General features: G+C 36.4%; 1 protein-coding gene across 2 annotated transcripts; it reads right to left on the minus strand.

Moving 5' to 3' along the window:
- Nucleotides 1-13,303: 13,303 nt before the first annotated feature.
- On the minus strand, nt 13,304-14,324 carry LOC105041743 (uncharacterized). 2 transcript variants are annotated; one of them, XM_073254039.1, is made up of 3 exons: nt 13,905-14,324; nt 13,722-13,786; nt 13,304-13,644 (listed from the first exon to the last, which is right to left on the minus strand). In XM_073254039.1, the coding sequence occupies exons 1-3, from the start codon at nt 14,212-14,214 to the stop codon at nt 13,525-13,527; spliced, it is 495 nt and encodes a 164-aa protein (XP_073110140.1). In that variant the 5' UTR covers nt 14,215-14,324; the 3' UTR covers nt 13,304-13,524. The 2 variants fall into 2 exon arrangements, with proteins under 2 accessions (XP_073110140.1, XP_010917060.2); XM_010918758.4 differs by having other exon boundaries at nt 13,722-13,795; nt 13,905-14,267.
- Between the last annotated feature and the right edge of the window lie 3,632 nt (nt 14,325-17,956).

Below are 17,956 nucleotides of genomic sequence, written 5' to 3' on the forward strand. Positions count from 1 at the left end.
TTTCCTCCCTATTTTTTTTTTTAAGTGGGCTCAGTGGGCTTTTGGCCCATCTAATCGGGTTATCACATTCTACCCCCCTAAAAAAAATTTCATCCTCGAAATTTAACATACCTTCATTTTCAAATAAGTGTGGATATCTCATCTTCATATCATCTTCAAGCTCACATGTGGCCTCTCTCTCTTCGTGATTACTCCAATGAATCTTTACATACGGAATGATACGCTGTCTTAGAACTTGCTCTTTTCGATCAATAATTCAGAAGAAAAATTTTTCATAGGTTAGATCTTCATGAACTTGCAATGGCTCATACTTTATCACACTATTTGGATCAGGTACAAACTTTCTCAGTAGTGAAACATGAAAGACATTGTGCACTTTGGATAAATCTAGTGGTAAGGCTAGTTCGTAAGCAACATCTCCTACTCGATTTAAAATTTCAAAAGGTCCAATATATCGCAGACTCGCTTGCCATGTCTTCCAAACCTCATGACACCCTTAGTAGGTGATACTTTTAGAAAAACATGATCATCGATCTGAAATTCTAATTCTCTTCTTTTTCTATCTACCCAACTCTTCTGTCTATCCTGTGCTGCCTCGAGTCTTCTCTTGATTAGATAAATTTTATCTCTAGCATCTTGAACTAACTTGGGACCTATTAATTTTTTTTCACCTACTTCATCCCAATACGGAGGGGATCTACACTTTCTTCCATATAGAGCTTCATAGGGTACCATCGGATACTAGAATGAAAACTGTTGTTATATGCAAATTCAATCAATGTCACATAATTATCCCAATGTCCTCCGAAATCAAAAGCACAAGCTCTTAACATGTCCTCAAGAGTTTGAATTGTCCTTTCAGATTGGCCATCGGTCTGGGGATGGAATGCAGTACTAAGCCTCAATTCTGTCCCCAAAGCATCTTGAAAACTTTTTTAAATTCTAGATACGAATCATGGATCTCGATCAGACACAATACTTATTGGAACACCATGCAGACGTACAATTCCATCAATATACATCTGGGCTAACTTATCAAGTGGAGTGCCAACTCAAAAAGGTAGAAAGTGAGCTGATTTAGTAAGCCGATTAACAATCACCCACACTGCATCACTTTTTCTTGTTGTCCTTGGAAGTCCAGTAACGAAATCCATCGTGATATGCTCCCATTTCCATTCTGGTATCTCTAATGGTCTTAGCAAACCAGCAGGTCTTTGATGTTTGGCTTTCACTTGCTGGCATACCAAGCATTGGGATACAAATCGAGCTATCTCCTGCTTCATTCCATTCCACCAGAAGAGTTGTTTTAAATTTCTATACATCTTTGTACTACCGAGATGAAAAGAGAAATGGGATTTATGGGCTTCTTCTAATTTTTTTTTTTTTTAGTTCAGGATCTCCTGATATACATAATCTATTTTCAAAATAAAGAGTTTCATCTGTATGTAACCTAAACTCAGTTCGTAGCCCTTTTTTCATGTCCTTCTTAAACTGACATAAATGAATATCACTTTGTTGGGCCGCTTTTATCTGTTCGATCAATGCTAGTTGTACCATTAAATTTGTTAACACATTCTTAACATCAGTACAAGTCACTTCAATTTGTAAATCTTCAAGATCCCTCAGAATTTATTGCTGAAAGGATAGCAGAGTTATCACATTCATCGAAGACTTCCTACTAAGTGCATTTGCCACCACATTGACTTTTTCAGGGTGATATTTAATATTTAGATCATAATCTTTTAATAGTTCAAGCCACCTTCTTTGCCTCATGTTCAACTCTTTTTGAGTAAATAAGTATTTCAAGCTTTTATGATCAGTAAAGATTTCACATGATTCTCCATATAAATAGTGTCGCCAAATCTTTAAAGCAAAAATAATAGCTACTAACTCTAAATCATGTGTCGGATAATTCTGCTCATAGACTTTTAGTTATCGAGAAGTATAAGCTATGATCTTATTGTTCTGCATCAACACATAACCTAATCCCTTCTTGGAAGCATCACTATAAATGACAAATCCTCCCTTATTAGATGGTAAAGTAAGAACTGGGGCAGATATCAATTGTTGCTTCAGATCTTGAAAACTCTGCTCACATTCACTGCTCCATTCAAATTTTATTCGTTTCTAAGTTAAGCGAGTTAGAAGAATTGCAATTTGAGAAAATCCCTCGACGAATCTTCTATAATAACCAGCCAAGCCTAAGAAGCTTCTAACTTCCATCACATTAGTCGGAGAAGGCCAATTCACTACGGCTTCTATCTTCTTTGGATCAACTGAGATTCCTTCCTTAGATATTATATGGCCGAGGAAGACAATACTATCCAACCAGAACTCACACTTGTTAAGCTTGGCGAAGAGCTTCTCTTTTCTCAAGGTCTGAAACACGATCCTCAAATGTCTCTCATATTCCTTTATATTTTTAGAATAAACTAGGATATCATCAATAAAAATAACAACGAATTGATCCAGATACGGCTTGAAAATCATGTTCATCATATCCATAAAAGCAGCCGGTGTATTGGTTAGTCCAAAAGGCATTACTAAAAATTCATAATGGCCATACCTGGTTCTAAATGCAGTCTTAGGTACATCTTCATCTCTAATTCTTAGTTGATGATAGCCTGATCGTAAATCAATTTTGGAGAAAACTTGTGCACCCTGAAGTTAATCAAATAAGTCATCTATTCGAAGAAGAGGATATTTATTCTTTATGGTTACCTTGTTCAACTCCCGATAGTCCATGCATAAACGCATGCTCCCATCTTTCTTTTTCACAAATAACACAGGAGCTCTCCAAGGTGATGTACTTGATCGGACAAATTTTTTATTCAAAGTTCTTGCAGTTGATCCTTTAATTCTCGTAATTCTACGGGAGCCATCCGATAAGGAAGTTTTGAAATGGGTCCAATTTCTGGGGTGATATCAATTTTAAATTTAACCTCACGCTCTGGGGGCAGTCCGGATAGTTCATCTGAAAAAAATATCAGAAAATTCTTTGACAATTGAGATATCATCCAACTTTATTTTTTTCTTCTTGGCGTCTACTATATGGGCCAAAAATACTTTGCATCCTTTCCTTAAAGCTTTTCTTGCGTTCATGATTGAGATAATACCCAAAGATTGTTTGGGTTCCATATTATGAACTTCGCCTTGAAAGAAGAATTGCGATTCATCCGGAATTTGAAATACCACTCTTTTTCCAAAACAATCAATATGTGTATGGTACGAAGATAACCAGTTCATCCCAAGAATAACGTCAAAATCATACATATTTAGCTGAATCAAATCTGCTGCTAATTCTTTTTCTTCTATTTGGATTATGCAATTCTTAAAAATAATGTTAGCAACCACAATATTTTTAAAAGGTGTGCTAACATATAATGGTTCATTTAGTTTTCCAGGCACACAATTCAAAGAAGTAGCAAACTTGAGAGATATAAAAGAGTGTGAAGAGCCGGAATCGAATAACACACGAGCATGAATAGAATTGACTGGGATAATATCTGTCACCACTTGATCATTTGCATTGGCTTCCTGCTGGTTTAAAGTAAACACTCGTGCATTTCCTTTCTGTTTTTGATTAACTAGTTTGTTAGGTCTAGAGTCATCTCTTTTCCTATTTGGGCAATCACGAGCCATATGTCCTTTCTCACCACATAAGAAGCATGCTCCTATCATCTTGAGACAAGGTCCATTGTGATTTTTTCCACAGTAGGAGCAGGATGAAGATTCTTTCTTCTTATCAGAGTTATTATTTTTAAAATTTTTCTGCTGATCCTTTAGATTTCCTGCTGATTTCGGTCTCTTCTTATCTCTTCTTTCTAGATATGCTTTTTTCAATTCAGACTCCACTTTCAAAGCTCGTTTCAGTACGTCCTTGTAGTTATTGAAAATATGAGAAGACAGACAGGATCGAATTCCATATCTTAGACCTTGTTCGAATCTGTTAGCTTTACTCCTTTCGAACTCCATAAGCTGGGGGCAGAAGCGGCCTAGCTCATTAAATTTGTTAGTATATTCTAACACCGTCATATCATCCTTTTACTTTAAGGCTAGAAACTCATTTTCTTTTACCAATCTCATTGTCCTCGGAAAGTACTGATCATAAAATATCTCTTTGAATTCTTCTCAAGTAAGCTGATCATCATTGTTCCCATAGGCAGTTTTTATTGCAGTCCACCAAAACTCAGCATTCCCTTTTAACATAGGAACGGCTAATCGGACCTTCACATTTTCAGGGTATTGCAGGGCATCAAACATCTTTTCCATCTCTCGAATTCATGTCTCTGCAGCCATAGGATCAGATCCACCCTCAAATAGAAGTGGGTTGAGCCTTCTGAATCTCTCGTATGACTTTATAGATAATGTCGGTCGAGGAGCAGTCTGTGCCTGCTGCTGGATAAGCTGAGCCACCACTTGACATATACCAGCACTGTCTGCCTGAGTGGCCGATGCGTCAGGAGCCCACTCAACTGGTTGATTGGTAGCTCCCCGCGACGTCAATCTTGCTCCTCTTGCTCTTCTTGTCCTAGCAGCCATATTTGCCAAGGTCTCGCCCTCTCTATCGTTCATCGCTTCCTATTCAAATGCCAACATTATTACATTATTTTATAATAGAGTTGCAGTACAGTTAATAATTTAAGTCAGAGTCTAACTATGCATAACCTAACTACCCACTGTTAGGTTTTAAGTTCTACCCTTGATTAAACCTATCGCTCTGATACCATAAAATGTTATCCCCCAAATCCGGGACATAACACGGCCATGCTACCAAGGGATGGACCCACGATAACACGAAGCCAAAATTCATCTTCTTAAATATAATAACAGGTGTATCATAAATAAATGTAATAATGAAGTTCAATTCAAATATTTAATTAAACCAAAACTGGTTCAGAGTATCTAAATCCAAAGATGAAATAATCTAAGCCTTAAAATTCATAATGACTACAATCCATAAATATAAACTGAATTCTTAGTGCAAAATTTCCAAGCTTGCTTTGCTGATCCCCAAGCCTGGATTTTCTTTCCATCAGTCCTAGTCTTATTTCTCTGTACATGAAAAAGAAAACAAAAAGAATATGAGCTACATCAGCTCAGTAAGTAGACTTCCGCTTCCTTACTAGATCAAGCATAAGTTTTCTATGATAATACATCATTTAGCAAATAACAATTATTGTAAAAATAAATATTTCATAGAGCATATAACAAAACAAGTTATAAGCTCATCATGCATGCATAAATCATGTATATTTCATAATTATGAATCGTAAATTATTTTCATCATGTATTCATGTCATGTTTCAAAACATTGCTCACAGATATTCGTGCTAAGGTCACTATTATACCCATGACAGGGTCATGTTTCTTAATCGACAGAGTTCTTAATTCATGTGCCAACTTTATACCCACTGGCAGGGCCATGTTTCGTGTGGATGCTAGCTCCGGATGTCGACCTTCCCGAAGAGATTCATTCATAGCCATCTGAGAGTCTTTTTGAAATTATTATATCTTTTTCTTAAAACATACATATACATAGATGAAAAATAATAAAATTTCATGCTTCATAATCATGTAACTTTTTATAAAATACATTCATGCAAACATGCTTTTTCATATCACATATGCTGATCCTTATTTTACGAAAAATATGACTTCATCAATAAGAGATCATATGCATGAAAATCATGGAGATTTAAAAATAAATAAGGAACGTAAGATCTACTTACCTCGATCATTTTGGACCTTTTAATCTTCCTTAAAAGAATCGGATAGTCCTATTTAAAATATTAAATCATCAATAAATTTTATTTCATATATTTAATAAAATTATATAATATAAAGAAATGACCGATTTGATGATCAGTTCAATAAATCTCTCCTTTCGGCTCTAAACCGATTTAAGGTCATAGGTTCCTAGGAGTGGAGAAGATGGCCTAATAGTGGATTCATAGGGCTTCTTAGAGGAAAAATTTTTTAGAGAGAGAAAGTAGAGAGAGAAAGAGTCCAATTCTAGAGAGAGAAAGACTTTAGAGAGGGATGAGAGAAACTTCTTTCATATGTATTATTATTATTATTATTTTATTATTATCATTATTATATAAATATATATATTTTTTTCTTTTTCTTTTTCCTTTTTCTTTTCTTTTTCCTTTTCTTTTCTTTTTCTTTTTTTTTTTTTTTTTTTCCTTTTTCTTTTCTTTTTTTCCTTTACTTTTCTTTTTCTTCTTCTTTTCTTTTTCCTTTTCTTTCTTTTTTTTCCCATGGCCTTCTTTGGCCGAAACAGGGGACCTAGAGGTCCCCGTACCTTAGACCGACCGTTCACGATCGTACCTTGCCCGACGGTGGCCGGCGGCAAAGGACGACTCTCCCGAGTTCGGAGAGGCCAGAGCCGACGGTCGGCGTGACCGTCGGCGCCTTAAAAACCAGGAAAAGGGAGAGGCCGAACAGGGCTTCCCTTTTCCGATGAAATTCGGTGACTCCTGTCGCCGGCAGTCATGCCCTCGGGTATGGAAAAGAAGGGAGAGAAGGGAAGAAGAGGAGGAGGGACTTACCACAGCCTCCGATGACCCCCACCGGCGTGAAATCGCGGCGAGCACGAGTCGAGGTGCCGCGGCTTCAATCGGAAAAATCGGAGAAGAACTCCGGCGATCGTCGGTGACTGTTGTGTCTTCTCTTAGAGGAGAGGAGGGGGGTTTTTATAGAGCTCATCCTAGGATCTTTTAATGGCCCTAGGACTCCGATTTCTGATCGGAACCGGAGAAGGAGAAGACTCCGATCCCTGTTTGTTTTTTTTTTTTTTAAGTGGGCTTAGTGGGCTTTTGGCCCATCGGGCCGGGTTATCACAGTAACTATCCGTGAAGACGGAGTTTTAAATCAGGGCGTGTCAGGCTTCTCGCTGAAGATCTACGGCGGCGAATGCGGCGGCGGCGGGTGGTCGACACCGGTGGAGCCCAGGAGCTTTTCCCAAGGCGTGAAGCCGTAGTGCTGGGAAAAGGCAGAGAAGGTGAAGGGTCGCGACTCCCTCCACAACACGTCCGCTTCCTCCGCTGCGTCACCTCTATTCCACGGTATCGATCTGGTGCTGTTTCTTTATCGATCTCTTCTTTAGCATGGGGAAAAATTGGATTTTTTGGGTTTTTTTTTCCTTTTTTTGGGAGGGTTTGTGATGTAGGTTCTCTTTGAACCAAAAGAAAATGTCGTTGTTCCTGTGATTTTTCCATTAAGGTTGATGTTTGGAGTGCTAATCTTGGATTTATGGAGAGTTTAGAACCAGAGAGGAACAATGTTTTTCTTAGTTTATGGCGGCTATTTTTGGGTTCATTTCGAAGGATGATTATAATTTTATGGTCCCAAATTTGCTGTATTAATTTTTTTCTGCTTTGATTGTTGCATCTTGCAGCAAGTGGGAATTCGTTTGGTATGCTATGGGTTCAGGAATTTGTAGGTTTCAACTTGTCAAGCTTTTAAAAAGATGATAATTGAGATACACATTATAGTTTATGTTTATGTATGGCAAATTTGAGAGGAAAAAATTGGAAATAGTTGCATTTGAAGGAGGTTTTTCTCCCAAAAGAAAAAGGAAAAAAATGGACTCCGGCAAAAAAAAAAAATTATAACCAGAGTGTAATCTGTGAACTTCGGGGCTTCAAGTAGGTAGTCATTGCACATGATGGCAAATCTGTGCACATTAACTGTGAACCTCTGCATACAGAGGACAAACCTATGCACCTCAGCCCTGAATACAGTGATACTGTTAAATTCACACCTGGGTGCAATTTAGTCTCATTCCTGCTGTATAGAAAGAATAGAAAGCCAAGAATGCAGACCCACCATCCCAAAGGAAAAAAAATCTGGCAAGGCCTACTGTAGATCAACCATTCACTGTCTACAATAATGGCTTGTTGGTATTACAACATTTCTTCTTCTCTGGGCCAAGCAAGAGGATGGCAACTTCAAGGGAACGCACCTTAATTGTCAAAAAAAAAAAAAAAAAAAAAAATCATGTAAGAAAGTGGATTCAACATGCAACAGTAGAAATAACTCATTTGATCAAGCTTAAACATGATATTAGGCTTCATAAAGCTGATAAGAACTACTTGTTTCTTTGTTCTTTCTTAAGCTCTGCAAATTGAACTGTCAGAACTTCTACACGTTCATCTTGTCCTTTCTCTTGAAGCTTCACAAAGGAGAAATAGAGACTCACAAAAGATCAGCTCTGACTTTCCCTAGTTTCCAGAACAATCCATGAAGATTCAAACTTCTTGTGAAAATAAACGTTACAAGTATAAAGAAATGAAAGGGACTAAGAAATGCAGCATGGAGGAAATTCAGTAGGGTGACCATTCTTACATTATGATCTATTTATGATTTTTTTTGTCCTTTGATGGGGTCCCACTCAAATAAAGAGGAAAGCCTCAACAGGAGGAAAAATTAGAGAGGGGACTAAAATGATGATAACTGATGAGATGACAAGATACCATGCGATGAAAAATTAAAGACACCATTAGAGAGGGGGCTGAGGCATATGTATGAGGGTTACACGAGAGGTAAGAATTCCGAGTATTCTAGTCCAGGCTTTGACATCCTGGGGAAGAATGGTTAAAGGGGATCATGAAGCTTAGTTTAGATAGTTGAGATAGGATTGCTGATAGCAGATTTGGATATGGTTGTTAACATTAGATAAAGGGCATGCAACACAAATAAATGTTGAGATTCTGAACTTGTATTTGAATTGGTAAAGTCAGGCTCGATTTTTGTCTATTGAAAGGTTCGATCCTTGAAAGTATTGAGATCTAAACATCTTCCTCTTCGTCTTCTTTTTTCTTGTATTTTCTTTTGTTTTTTTTGCATATATCTTGGAATAAGGAGAGAGATTTGAAGTCCATCTCTGACATAAGCAAGTATAGTTTGGATATGTGCTCAATGTGTCTTGCATGATTTTGACTTGCGGATGAGACGTGGTGAAGATCTTGTGTTGAATGCTAAAAGGAGGCATGGGTGCAAGAAAGTGGATTGATATAGGTCACTGGAGATTTAGAACAATTGGGCTATCAAAATGAGCTTTCAAATCTTGTGGTTGGAATATGCAGAATGTGAAAAATAATCAGGATGTGAAGTTTTTCAAACTATAACTTGGTGGAGATGGATAATCCTGTCATGAGATCTAATGAGATGTTGGCTTTCCCAAAAAGAAACAAAAATGGATGACTGTTATAACAGTAAACTGAAATGGTATCTTCATCATAAAATGTAGAAGAGCAGGAAATGTCTAGTGCATGCTGAAAGGATGAAAATTCAGAGCTGTCCACATATACAAGGTCAGAAAACCTTTTTCTACTTTTATAAACTAATTTTTCGTGAGTGAGCAGTAAAAAATTGTTTTCTAAAACTCCTGACAGTGAATTGTAGATTTTGGAAAGTCGGAGCTAATGATGATTTGTATATTCGAGGATGGTTCCTTGTTCTTTCAGATAGACGACAACTAAGTAGGGATTATAGCTGAGGATAGCAGTCTAAATACCTGAAAACCATGGGATGGTAAAGCATGAAGTTCGATGGTGGAGGACAATGTTATTCTCTTGAAATTTATGCAGTGAGATGTTTCTTTGAAACCCCCTTTTTTCGAGTTTATACGATATGCTGGGAGACATCTGCATCATTTTTCATAGTCATTGGAATGCTTTTGTTTTGTTTTTTGTTTTTTTTGATGAAAAGAATAGGGCTGAAATGCAAAATCATTGGAATGCATTGTTGTTCGAAGGGAAGAAATTTAGCAATTCTTCTCTATTGAAATTGGAACTCAAAGTTTTCGATTGATTATAATTAGAAATAATTTATTTGCATAAATTGAAAACAAGAGGGTGGAAAATGGAGATGGTTCATGAAAGTTAGAAGATGTACTCACAAGTATTATAGTCATTCACATGAATCTAATAGCAAGTTTGAAAACAGAGAAGTGATGATTTGGCATTTAATAAAAACCCAATCGAAGAAATAAATCTTTCTTATGGGCCAACTATAATTTTGATATTTTGGTAGAAAATACATGGATTGTTGCTAAACTGTGGAAGGACATTTTGAAAATTTTCCGGTATCATTTGGTGGTGCATTCATATCATTCAGTGTGGAAGATATTTTGAGTGATTGGTGAATGGTAGTTTTCTTAGGCCAAGGAAATGTCTTGTTAATCAAAAACAGAAAGAGAAAAAGGGTTTTCATGCCATCTTTGGTTATGTATGAATATAGAGATAAAAGAATGATTGAAAGGAAAACAATGGCGTGTTGTTCACAAATGGAGCAGAAACTCTGCATATCTTAGGGAAGTATCCTTTTTTTCATGGCTAAAATGTGTCTGTCTGCATATGATACCAGCAGTTACTTTATTTGTTTTTTATGTGAACTTATATGTTCTGCCTTCAGAAGAGCTACTCTTTTGCCCACTCATTTGCATTCTTAGCTTCTCTTAACCCGATATATTAAATAATTAAGCAGTAACCTAGATTTCTCAATTTCCATATAATTGACCATAGCAATCATAAATGCAAGAATAGTAGGTAAGCTTCTTGATGATAAGGTGTTGGAATTCCTCTCTTTCTCTCTCTCTCTGTTTTTCCTTTTGGTGTATGGGTAGCTTGACTTTTGTCTCTCTAATATTTGCAAAATGCAGGGTGGGAAGAGCACCTTGTAAAATTGCCAAGTTTTACAGGTGAGTGTGCTATTTCTTGTTTTTCTCAGTGTGTTGACTATTTCTATCTCTTCCTATATGCTTGGTATTGGGAACTTTTACAACTGAATAATTATCATATCAGTGTTATGATGACCTGTTTAGCTTAAGTTTCATTTTATATAGTTGGAATGACTGAATCCATGCAATTCCACATTCTTGCTTGTCTTTTATGATGTTTTTAGTGAAATGTTATATTTCATGATCTGGAGGCATAATCCATTAGACTGAAATTACTCTTTTATGGGTATATATTGATTTAAAGTCTAAGCTAAAGGGGTGGCCTCACATATAGCCTTTCTCTTTCCTCTAAAATCTCAATGTATCAGAGATGTTGAACATTTAACCAAGGAAAAGAAAATTAGCTTGAGTTAGCTTTATTAAGCGACTAATGCATAAAAAAATTGTGATGGAACTGTGATTCCATGGCCAGACTCTTTAGTTTTATTTCCTCTCATCAAACAAGTCATGATTAAAAAATCCACTTACGAGGGGTCCTGATTTAATGATGAAAATTACTTGAGCTTCTTGCAGTCTTCCAAAGCTGATATTTGGGGACATATATTCTAGTCATCTAGGTGGTGTAGCTTGCTTCTTTCCAAAGTAAAATAAAATATGATACAAAATAAAAAAATAAAACAAAATAGAAAAAGCCCGTGCTCATTTTGGTATATGCTGGGCCTCAGAACCTGTAGTGGTAGTGAGACATGCTGGTTTTTCTTTGATGAGATTTGGTTCCCTGCTTCTACTATTCAATGTAACAGCAACCACAATTAAGTTGTGGGAGTTGGTTCAGGAGGATTCAACTTAGTTTTTAGATTTTCATCTTTCTTTTTCTTTTTTTTTTAAAGATTTTGTTCTTGCGCCTCTCCTTTGCCTGTGTCTTTAGGCAGATCAGATAGAATAAGGAAGAAGCGAGAAACAAAACTTTAGAATTTCTATAGAATTAGAGCCAGATATTCAGTGGTAGCATAAAAGTTGTGTTTGAATTATACATTGTAGTGATTCTGTAGGCAATCTGGTGTCAAGTTGTGCATCTTGTAAAAACTCAACTGCTTAGAGGGTGTGTTCTAGTGGTTAAGCATAACAGCATTTGGTTTAATCTGATTATGTCTATTTTTGTGCTTTGATGCTGATGCTTGACTGTGTTGATGTTGTGAAGTTTATCATTATTTTCCAACATCCATTGCACGCAGTGTGGCAACTAGAAAAGCTGGGCCATTTAATTATGGTGTAATCCATATAATACATACACAGTTGTTTCTTCCATACTTGATAATGTTGTCTACATTATAAATTATATCCAGTGTCTGCACCTATTGCTTCTCACTTAAATTTATTTGACAAATAATCTCATTTTGCAGGCAACTGTTAATTGTTCTAAGGGAAATAAGACTGAAATATCCAAACCTGTCCTCATACGGAAGAATGCATATTATAGAGTTTCAGGGGACTTGAAAGTTTTATCAAAATGTTGTTTATCAGATTTATACACAGGATTGCTACCTAATAGAATATGGCATGCATTGCTAACTTGATTGCTAATAATGGAGTTCCAACAACATCAGGATGAGACATGGATCTTCTAGAACTCTCTGCATATGGTGATGTCTGTCTAACATCCAATTACGAAAATAGCTGAAAAATGTCAATCTATAAAAAATCCAAAATTTCTAACCGAAAACAGCTGGGTAAGTGATCCATGGAGTTTTTTTAGTCTTAACAATGTATTCACTTATGTAATTGGAAAATCTTATGTCAGTGATTCCAAATATGCAATTTTTAGTGCCAGAAATTTTATACGTAAAGTATATTCTGATGGCCTAGAATGGCTGATTTATGCAATATTTTTTTCATTTCAATTCGAGCAAAAAATGACTGACATATATTTTTGTCCTGAGGCATGACAATTATGCTTCTTTTTAAATAGGCTCTGATAAGGTATCTTGGAGTGCATCAGCATGGAAAAAGTGCATCCTGATGCATAGCATCTTTGAGGATAACTAAATTGTTTAGGAGTACCAGATTGCTTGCATTATTTTATGAAATCTTTGTATAACAACTTTAATTGGAGAATATTGTCTGTCATGCTGCTGAAAGCTGTAATTGTTATGCAATTCCCATCAAATATGTTCATGGTAACCAATTTGGCATCAAAAACATTTTTTCTATGCATGGCAGATGCAAGTGGTAGGTTTCAGCTATGCAGCTCACAGTAGCCTACCCTTTTGCACACTCCTACATCTGTATGTCTTCTCTTCTTTCAGCAATCATTTTAGGGGTTGGCAAAGTCTCCCAGCTTTGCCTACAATGGAAAAAATTATTATGTGAAACATAAGGTGTATTATATCCACTTCCTAACTAAAATAAATATAATTAATAGTCTATGCCTTGACTCAACTCTTCAACTTGTTCCCAACAGATTCCATGAAGATGCTGCCTCACTTTCAGCCAATTCTGAGCTCTTTTTTTCTTTCTTTACTTTATTTTTTAGTATTAAAAGGTGGGAACTCCCATCAGCAAATTAATGAAGGCAACAAAATAGTCACACCAAAGTAAAACATCATAATCCCATTTGTAAAGCTTTCTTCATCTTCATATCTCCAGCCTGAGAACTACATCAACGGTTCTTAGACAAAGATCCTAAAAACAAAACCTTAGCTTTCCTCCACAAACAAGCTCACATATTTTACAAGATAGACATTGATTGATACATCTTCAGGAAGAGAAGAATATCCATAGCTATATATAGACACAGATTCATATCTTAGTTTTAAATGTAAACAGGAATGCCATCAAGGCCTTGGTGGCCGAAGTGGGGGGTTGAAGGGGTCTCCATTCCTTGGGTTGGTGTTGGCTCCGGGTTCCTTGTAGTCCTTCTCCATCTCCAACATTTCCCTTCCCGAGCTTTCCTCCTGAGACAACACTCACAAAAAATGATAAGAAAAGTCTTCTAGTTTAGTTAAATAAAAGAACTAAAGAAGAAATCCACCTCAGGCTCAAAGGAATGCCCTCCTTTATCAACAGGCCTCAGAATTCCAATCCTTCTTCCAAGTCCTGTTACACCTAGCAAAAAGAGACAGGAGTGCTTCTTTTGACATAAAAAAAGAAGAGGACTCGTACAACGAGGAAACTTTTTATATGGATATACTACTAGGAGAGAGGAGGGAGTCACCTTCAGAGAGGGAGAGGGAAAGAAGGGCTGAGATGAGAAGAAGAGAGAGAAAGCGACAGTAGCCCATTATCTCTCCTATGTTCTTAGAATCACAAGAATCCTCCTCAATTTTTTCCTTGCAGCACCTCTCTGCTCTATTTCTGCCACAGGGCGGCCAGCCACCGCCACTAGCCAGTGGTGGGGACTGTTTGCTCTTAATGGCATGATGCCAGCACTTTTGTTGCCAAGTCCACGTCCCAAGCCACTTTGGCTTATAGCGAGCATGTGAATGAAGAGGGACACTTCGTAGATGTGTGATGGTTGGATGCATCTGCTGACCATGAATAATAATGATGTTTTTCTTATACACACACAATTTTCTAGAAAGAATTCAGATATTGGTAGCAGATTTTATGAAAGTTTTAAACAAGATTTAATGTATATATGTAGGTAGGTAGATAGGTAGGTAGTATAAGAATTTAAATATCAGGAGTAGATATTAGTAACAGTATACCTTTCTGTAGATAGTGGCATGTACAATAACATTAATACCAACCATTGGTATTAATTTGCCAAGAAATATTTCTTCTGTCGGACTTCATTGATAGAGTTCAATAAAAGCTAAAAATTAAATTTTTTAATCCTAAATTATTTTTAATTTTTATTTCTATTTAACAATTTCTAAAAGTATGTGGATTGAATAATCCAACTCTCTTCGAATACAAGAATGAGAAAATATAAGATACCATTCTTCCGGCTGCAAAACTTAGCAATCAAGGGACTGCATAATTAAGCACAGTGAAATAACCAAAACGATAAAATCAATATTTTTTAATACTATTGGTACTTATTTCATGTCTACCTAAACCTATGTTGAATTTAACTATAAGTTTGAATCTGCATAAGAGTGGGTTGTTTATGCAGTGAGCTCATATATGTATATGTAGCTACAAAATACTAAAGTATCCACATATATGGCGAGACAGTGGTAAGTGGTCCGTCTTTTTGGTCATATATGGCGAGACAGCGGTAGGTGGACTGTCTTTTTGGTCCTTAAACACTGTATGACCATGTACAGTACTGTGTATAGGCAATGCGACGCAGCCATGGATCACATTTGCGTATCATATGCGGGCCACAGTATCCACTGCATTTTAAAATATTGAAGAAATTTCGTAGATTTATAGGCTGGTGGAGAGTGTCGACATTATAAATGTTATCCTATTAAGTTGTTAAAGGTTTTATTTACAATGCTCGGTGATGTTGTGCATGCGATGCCTCCATCAGTAGTGCCTTCTCAAGGTCACGGGTGGAAGCATGCCCAACTTTTGTGAAGCTTCTTACAATGATAGCCATCGATCAAAATAACAATTAATTGGTTGCCATTGGTTTGTAGGTCAGCTTTCGCTGACCATGCTTGCCTCAAGTTTCATTATTTTGCCAATGTTTTTTTTTTTTAATTTCAAGTCATTAATTATCGTTTCAAGCTGCTCTAGATTCTCGCACACAATTAACATTTATGTTTTATGAAGGCCAAGGTTTACATCGACCTGCTGTACGTGCTTTTGTGGGACATGGCCTCGAAATCTTAGCTCGTTTTCCACTACTTGTCAAACTGTGTCATTGTTACTTTGTGACATTCTTGGCATAGTTTCTTACTGCACTCATGCATCCACTTAGCATTGTCATCCCAGTCAAGAACATATTAGCTCCTTTGACCCTTTGCACAACTAAACGTTTTGAGCCTTGGAACATTTTTGACTGCAAGTTCTCTCTTGAGACCCAAAACTAATCACCTGCAAGATCTGAAGCAGATATCCAATCCTGCATGATTAAGCATGTCAAGATCAAATTTAACACCACTGAGAGCAGTCGAATAGTAATCTGGATTCATTCACCTAAATGGATCAAGATAGCTTTCATACTTGACTTCTAATCAGTAAACATTTTATTTTTGTAATAGTGTATATATATAACTCATAAAATTCTAGCACACCAGATTTAGATCAAATTATTCATGTAAATTGTTTAATAAAGAGCCAAATGCATCAATGAAATCCAAGTACATCGAGGAAAGACTTTTTCCCATGCCTCTTTTTTGTGTTGGAATATAAAAATTCTTACGGATTTGGATCAAGTCACCATGCACCGACATCTTTCGTCACTTGTAAGAGAATCATCCAAAATGAAGCTTTTTAAATTTATTTCTTACCTTTGTTAATTAAGTATGATCTTAATCCTTCCCACCTCTTTTTCAATACCTCAACTACCCCAACACGTGCTTGGTGGTGTCTTTGGCTGAGATAAGTTTTCCTAATTAGATATATTCTTCGTAGGTAGTAGCGAGCTATCTTCGACATATCTGATAACAAAGATAACTTCATTTACAAAATTTATGAAGGCCAATCCTACGTCGACACGTCTGCAACATATAAATATGTTAAATTATACGAAGTAACACTTCATGGGACTCTTGTTGAACACGTAACAACATATCTAAACACTATCATAAAAGTTCCATGATGGTTAGGTCATCCTCTTCCTCTTATCTAATTGTTTCCTGCTCCACCTAACTAATAGACTAAACTTTAAAAGTTCAGGGGCAATGTTTCTAGGTGTTTTTAACCCCTTTTTCCTCCACACACCAAATGTGCAAATATTTCCTCTCCCACTAGCCCCCTCTAGTGAGGTCATTGGGGCCTCCTTCACCACTTTCTTGTTAGCTTTGATGGGAAAGTGCACTCATGCTTTACTGAAGTGGACGCTTTTTGAGGTTGAGTGCCTCACTCCATGATACTTCCAATGAGTCGATGACAGGATGCGCAAAATGCTAAGTGGATTGTCCTTGAAGTCAACAGACGCTGACCTCCACAGTTTTGAGTAGTGGACCAAAGAAAATGGATCAGATGATGAGCATGCGGTACAACAATACGGTGGTGGGTGCTTCATGGTTTGACACTTGAAAATGTTTAGTGGTGGGTTTATATTGGTGATATTTCGGTGCTACTTTTTATATCTTTTTTTTGTGTGTCAACCATGACCACATGTCAACCATGGAGTCTTTCCAACTAGGAGGATTTATCTTTGACAAGGTAAAATATTTTATCAATGTTTTTATGATTTTTAGTTTTGTCCAAATAATCGAGTCTATATTACAAAACTCTGTTGTTGGTTGCATACATTCTTTTTAAAAATAGAAAAAATTTCAATATAGAGCAAAATATAATTAGAGATTCATAATTAGTCTAAAATGGCTTAAAATACCTTATTCTGCCCATTTGATCTAAGCCTCATAAGATTCTTTGCCACTCCATTCATATGTTCATTCCTTCAATAACTAATGGCATTATTAGACTTCATCAAAGCATCGGTTGCATATTTGGCATTTGGTTATTATTTTCCTATCTCTTTAATTAATCTCTATTGTCCATATGATTGTTTAGGTTTGTATTGGACATATGAATTTTTCTTCTTAGCCTCTAAAGTTCAATTTTCCATGGCTTTAATTGGATCGCAGGTTGTCATGTGCCACATCTTCAAATTCCTTCTCTTATCACATGAATTTTTCATTGGTTCATGCACTTGATTAGATTGGCATTCAAGTTTGTTAGACAGATGTAATTTATATGAGAGTTTAGATATATATTATAGGAGAATTACTAGATTCGATATAGAGCACTCCAACTACTAGGAAAAGATTGGATGGGATTTAGGAGCAAAATCTACCCACTCTAGCATATATTATATGAGAGTTTGTAGAAGATTGGGGCTTGTTGGCCGATATTTATATGAGTTTGATTGCATGTTGTATTACTCAGTCTATGCATCCCCCTCTAGCAGATATTTGTAGAAGATTGGGGTATCGTAGGAGATTTGAAGTTAAATACATCTCTTAAGAAACAAATGATGTAGTGGATCGAGTGGCATTTTTGTGGCCAACCATTTAGGATTAGCAATTTGGGATTTCATTGCAACCACGTGGACACCACTCCATTATATTTTGTTCTCTAATTTTTTTAATTGCATCTACTCTCCAATTGTGTAATTTTGCCGCCTTACCCAATAAAAATGAA

This window comes from Elaeis guineensis, chromosome 3 (genome assembly GCF_000442705.2).
Source record: "Elaeis guineensis isolate ETL-2024a chromosome 3, EG11, whole genome shotgun sequence".
In the NCBI taxonomy this organism is placed as follows: Eukaryota; Viridiplantae; Streptophyta; class Magnoliopsida; order Arecales; family Arecaceae; genus Elaeis; species Elaeis guineensis.

Excerpts from the sequence above, each read along its gene's own strand:
- LOC105041743 (XM_010918758.4), bottom strand. The coding sequence starts at position 14,214 with ATGCATCCAACCATCACACATCTACGAAGTGTCCCTCTTCATTCACAT. Across the intron at positions 13,796-13,904 it reads TTCCCTCTCCCTCTCTGAAG|GTGTAACAGGACTTGGAAGA; the intron begins GTGACTCCCTCC and ends TCTTTTTGCTAG. Across the intron at positions 13,645-13,721 it reads GGCATTCCTTTGAGCCTGAG|GAGGAAAGCTCGGGAAGGGA; the intron begins GTGGATTTCTTC and ends GTGTTGTCTCAG.